The sequence below is a fragment of the Elaeis guineensis genome, unplaced genomic scaffold, assembly GCF_000442705.2.
Source record: "Elaeis guineensis isolate ETL-2024a unplaced genomic scaffold, EG11 Super_Scaffold_31900, whole genome shotgun sequence".
Taxonomy (NCBI): Eukaryota; Viridiplantae; Streptophyta; class Magnoliopsida; order Arecales; family Arecaceae; genus Elaeis; species Elaeis guineensis.
In genome coordinates, this window is record NW_027332420.1 from 3,008,888 (window position 1) to 3,014,382 (window position 5,495).

At 44.3% G+C, this 5,495-nt stretch overlaps 1 protein-coding gene across 1 annotated transcript; it reads left to right on the forward strand.

Annotated features, from left to right (window-relative positions):
• The first annotated feature begins 527 nt into the window (after positions 1-527).
• Positions 528-4,875, forward strand: LOC105033397 (FRIGIDA-like protein 4a). The gene is given in 5 exon segments (XM_010908174.3): positions 528-1,037; positions 1,040-1,072; positions 1,075-1,566; positions 3,461-3,636; positions 3,992-4,875. Coding segments are annotated over 5 exon segments (1,620 nt in total). The 5' UTR covers positions 528-661; the 3' UTR covers positions 4,535-4,875.
• Positions 4,876-5,495: the final 620 nt, after the last annotated feature.

A 5,495-nucleotide genomic window follows, 5' to 3' on the forward strand; every position in this document is an offset into this window, starting at 1 on the left:
ATATAGATTGCATGTGGTTTTGATTTACTCATTGGTGGCGAACTTACTCATATGTGAAAGGGCGTTAGGATCGTTTAATTTAATTGAAATTAAGATAGTCTTCCATTATTAAGAAACTGTTCTGGATTTTGGAGCAATCCTAAGAATGACTGTCTTCACATGTAAAATAGTAGGCGATCTAAGGCAATATAGATAGAGAAATCGGCCATACGGTTGCGCGGGAAGGGTTCAACCATACGGCAAAGTGGGAGATGCTGGCACCTGTGGGTAACATGGAGACCTCGGTCAGTAAGCTTTCAAAATTCTTGGCCTCACGTTCGTTCTTGTCACCGGTGGTGGCCACATCCGGGTCCGATGCGTCCCCTCGCGTCCTTAATTTTAATTAATAACCGATCACCCTTGACCTACCACACCATCCATCACACTTTACAGTGGGGCAACCGCCACGCGTCAACACTTCACTCGTCAGCACTCTGACCGTACGCCCCCCTCCCGCACCCCGTTCTTTTTCTTCTCCGTTGCCCCCGCTGGCGCTTTTCCTTCCTTTCCCCTTTCTCCTGCAGGGTTAGGGTTAGGGTTAGGGTTAGGATCTCTCCATCCTCCTTCTCCTTTTGCTTCTCCGATAGAAGAGATCGAGATCGAGAGTCCAGGAGATCGAGAGATGGGTTCGGCGGCGGCCGCCATCTCAAGCTCTCTGGTGCAGGAGAGCTTCGATGAGCTGGAGAGGCAGCGGGAGCTGATCACGAGCTGCACTCTTCTGTGGAAGGAGCTCTCCGACCACTTCTCCTCCGTGGAGCGCGACCTCCAGCTCTGGTCCGAGTCTCTCCGATCCAAGCGCCAGTCCCTCGACCTTTCCACCCAGCGCTCCCTCGCCTCCCTTCACCGCCGCGAGCTCTCCATCGACAGCGCCGTTGACCTTGCCCTCGCCAAGGTTGGGGAGCGCCGCGACGCAGCTCTCCTCGCCCTCTCTTCCCCTGCTACCCCTGTCGACAACAACAACGACACCAACGATCTCCCCGGCAAGCTCAGATCTTTCTGCACCGGATGGACTCCGATGCCTTCTGGGACCTCGTGTCTCCAAGCGGAAGGAGGTCGAGCTTCTCCGCTCGGAGCTCCCCCCGGCCCTCGCCGATTGCATCGATCCTGCCAAATTCGTCATGGACGCCATTTCCAAGGTCTTCCCCGTCGATCGCCGGCCGCCGGTGGTGGCGGCGGCGGCGGCGAAGTCCCCCAACGATGTCGGCTGGGCCTGCGTGCTGATCTTGGAATCCCTGGTCCCCGTCCTGGCGGATCCGGAGCTCGGGACGGCCCGCCCGCTGGTGACGCGCAGCGTGAGGGAGCGGGCGAGGGAGATGGCCAACTCGTGGAAGGAGTGTTTGGAGCAGCGCGGGGGGATAGAGAGCGCCAAGCCGCCGGACGCGCACACGTTCCTCCAGCACGTGGTGACCTTCGGGATCGCGGCGAAGGAGGACAGGGACTTCTACCGGAGGCTCGTGGTTAGTTTCGCATGGCGGAGGCAGATGCCCAGGCTTGCAGTCTCCTTGGGGCTTGAGGATAGGATGGCTGGTATGATTTTTTTTTCCCCGGCGACTTATATTTGATTCAAATATTTATCCCTTCAAAAAAAAAAAAAAAAGTTTACTGGTGCTGCTTCCCATGGGTTGGAGGATTAGCAGTTGAAGTATATAATGGAATTGTTCTGATTGTCTCGTTTGTAGATTGCATGAGAATTGTAGATTGCACTTTGTGAAGAAAAAAATGAAACACTTTTTTAATCCCACCAATCTTGTTAACAAAAGTTATGGTTATTGCAAAATCTATGCCTCTTTCTCCAAGGAGGGATGCTGTGAATTGAGACTTGAGATTAGTGATGCTTAAACTAGAGGTTCACTTTAATGTCTCCCCAGGACTTAATCTGGCTGACTTAACAAAAAGGAGCTTAAGAATTGAAAAATAACATTGCCTTTTCCTCATGTAATTCAAAAATACTTGCTGATACTTTCTTGTAGTAACAATATTAGGCATGTCCCTCAAAGAAACCTTGTTTGCTTTTACTTTTGATGGGTTGGTGGTGGACTAGGGGTAGTTCAGTCATCATAGCGATTATGTGGTGGAATTTAATGGGGAACAAATTATCTCTCAACAATCTTGATCTCATTGTTGTGATGCTTATCTATTTCTATGAACACCTTGATCACATATGGGGATGCAATAGGAAAGTCTGAATGGGAGTAATGATGAAGAGGATGTTACATCTCTGGTAATTGCATCTTCTTGCCTTCAAAAGCAAAAGGAGCAAGGTTTCTCAACAATTTTCAAATTATTATACTTTATGCATATAAGGGGACCAAAAGATTAGGACGAACAACCATGTGTTGAATGGTACAAGTTGGCTTGGCCCTCTTTGTTCAGGGTACCTATGCTGTGCTCTAGTGTCTTGCTATTCTTTCGATGCCGTCTATCTTCTCTTCTGCATCCTATTCTGTTTTGGTGAGAACTGGTGGGTCCTGTGGATGTTTCAACAGCATACAAGTTCCTCCACATGTTTAATGACCATCTCAATATTGTTTTTGTTGCATATGTTATAGTGCTAGTACTATATCGGTGTTAATTATATATTATATCATGGATGCCTTTATGTTGTTATAGGCGATATATATGGGACCTTTTATATGATAATATCAGGCATATATTGGAGCAGGATGCTCTGGCATTATGTTTTGTATTTATAACATGTTGAAAATAATTTTGGTTCTTATACTTGAGTTTGTGGTGGTAATGCCAATGGATGGTATGAGCTGCTCTGTGTGTGCAGATTCATTAGTTTTTGGTCTGTATCTAGATTTGCCAAGCAAATTGCTATCTATGCACACCAACAGAAACGGCATTAGTACATGTTTTTATGAGGTTTCGCCTACTGCTGTTTAGATAAAATGAATGCTTGTGGGGTTGTGTTGGGCTGTTCAGATATGGTGGCTTGCATAAGTTGTAGTCTATTTGGTAATCCTATATTTACAACAAGCCTCTTCTCACTCAGCATTACTATCTTATCTTTCTTTATATATTATGATCGTTTGTCTAAGGGCCTGTATTGCCAATGCTGCTGGCTGAGTTTCCAGATCATGAGACTGATCATTCTGATGGATGTAAGCATTTTTGTGCTTTTAAACATATTAATAGATTTTCAGATTTTTATGAAAACATATGCTACTCATTACTTTATTCCTGTTGCCATCATATATATTTGATAAACTGTGTTATCATCTGTTATGAGCTATATTTTCTGTAACATATGTCTTCACTATTAGAGTTCTTCTTGGTGTTGAATATTCCAATGAGTGAGTGGCAGTAAAACAAGATGTTTCTCAAAGATCAGCTCTTCTGCCAATTCATTTTGGGAGAACATGGCTATGTTGATTCAGATATTCAAGCTCAAAATTCATTGTGCTTTATTCTGCAGATATAATTGAGGAACTAATTAGTAAGGGTCAGCAGCTGGATGCGATAAATTTTGCCTATGAGGCTGGTCTTCAGGACAAGTTCCCTCCTGTACCATTACTGAAATCCTTTCTGAAAGATTCAAAGAAGGCTACATCTTCAAGTTCAGAGGACCGCAACAACTCTGGCCAAGCTGTGGTATGTCTACTCATTTATACATTTGCTTTGTTATGTATTTCTAGAATTAAAGAATTCCCAATTAGATCTTCAGCATCCAGCTGCTTTTTTGGTGTCTTTCTAGTTAGGTGTGGTTTTAAATGTTTTCCTATGGTGTGGAATTATTCTTTTCAGCTGCACAATTCACTTTTTTCAGGGTGAGAGATTTTATTGTAAGTTGACCTGTCAGATGTTCCCATCATTTGGCTGGTAGTAGTTATGTCATAACATTGGATGGTCGAATCTAGTTAAATGGTGCTTTATTCAGATTGTGTAGTCCATATATTATTCTCCATAGATGTAGGAAGTTAGGGAACCTTATTTGTCTCTATTACAGAACAATGGCAGCCGCAAGGAACAGTCAGCTCTTCGGTCTGTTATGAAATGCATCGAGGACCGCAAACTTGAAGCTGAGTTCCCCTTGGAAGGTCTCCAGAAACGACTCGAAAATTTAGAGAAGGCTAAGGTGGAGAAGAAAAAGCCATCTGGAGGTGGTCCTGCCAACAAGCGCACACGAGCCAATAATGGGGGACCAATGCCTCCAGCAAAGGCTGGTCGTCTAACAAACAATGCCTATGTGTCTTCTTTCCCTGCTACGACAACATTTGTGCGATCACCATCAGCCCATGCTGCTTATCCCGCTGCTGCCCCACCTTATCCTTATGATAGGCCAGCAGGACATGGGGTCTATGGCAGCCGAAGCCCGCCAGCTATCAGGGACCCATATGCATATCCAACTGAGGAAGTAGCCCCTGCTGCTCTTGGTGCCTCTTACCCATCAGCTCCGATGAATTATCCTGCCTATTGCGGTTACAACAATGGTTTGGCAGGTTACAACAATGGATTAGCACCAGGGTATCAGCAGGCTTATTATCGGTAGGAATGGCGGTGCCAAGGCTTTGATAAATATCTGGTCAATGATAATTACTAATTATCCTGCTCCATGGCCTATTTTGTAGTGACTAACTACAAAGGTAGGGTTGCGTGTGCTTGTTAGGTGGCTTGGTTTTTAGTTCTTGTTTAGGTCTGTTGTATCCTGTATTGCCTTAATGCATGTAAATGTTTATGGATGACACTCAGAGATGTTTAAATCCTTGATGACTGAACACTGGATGTATCAAGGTGTTACCGCTGTTAGCACTATTGCAGGACGGACTAGCTCTGGTATCATGTAATCAAATTTCAGTTTCATCTATAAATGATTATGTACATCTAATTAAACAGTCTTTGCATGCTATATTAGCCACCTTACGACCTTAGTGACCTAGCTACTTGTTGCATTTTATAATTCGGAGATTCCCATCGCTAACTTGGACTTGATATTTTCCCATGTGTCGGTCTTCATTTTCATCTCTCTTTATGTCATGTTGTCCTTCTGGTGACATGCCATGTGGCTGGTAGGCCATTTAGATAAAATCCAGTTATAGCCTGCTGCTCTCATTATTCTGTGGTACGGTCCAGTTAAGCAGATTCTGAGAATTATGTTGTTAAATATTCTTTGGTGCAACTTATTTTTGCTTATGGAAGTTGAAAATCAGTACTTTGGAATGCTCGCAAACTTGCCATATATCTTTTTGGTGCAACTTAATTTTTGCTTGTGCAGCTTGGGTTATCTTGTGATGTTGGGGAACCGATGTAACTAATGTAGGGAGTCACTTTTGTCCATGCTTATCGATCATTTTCTCCACGCCACGTTCAGTTTTGTTTCGCCGTCTTCTGCTGCTTGTTTTTCATGATTGCTGATATTCTTGTGATGGTGATTTTGGGGTCATTGGGATCATGGATATAATATGATTGGCCAATACCAGCCGGACATTAGAAAAGATCTGTAATAGCGAATT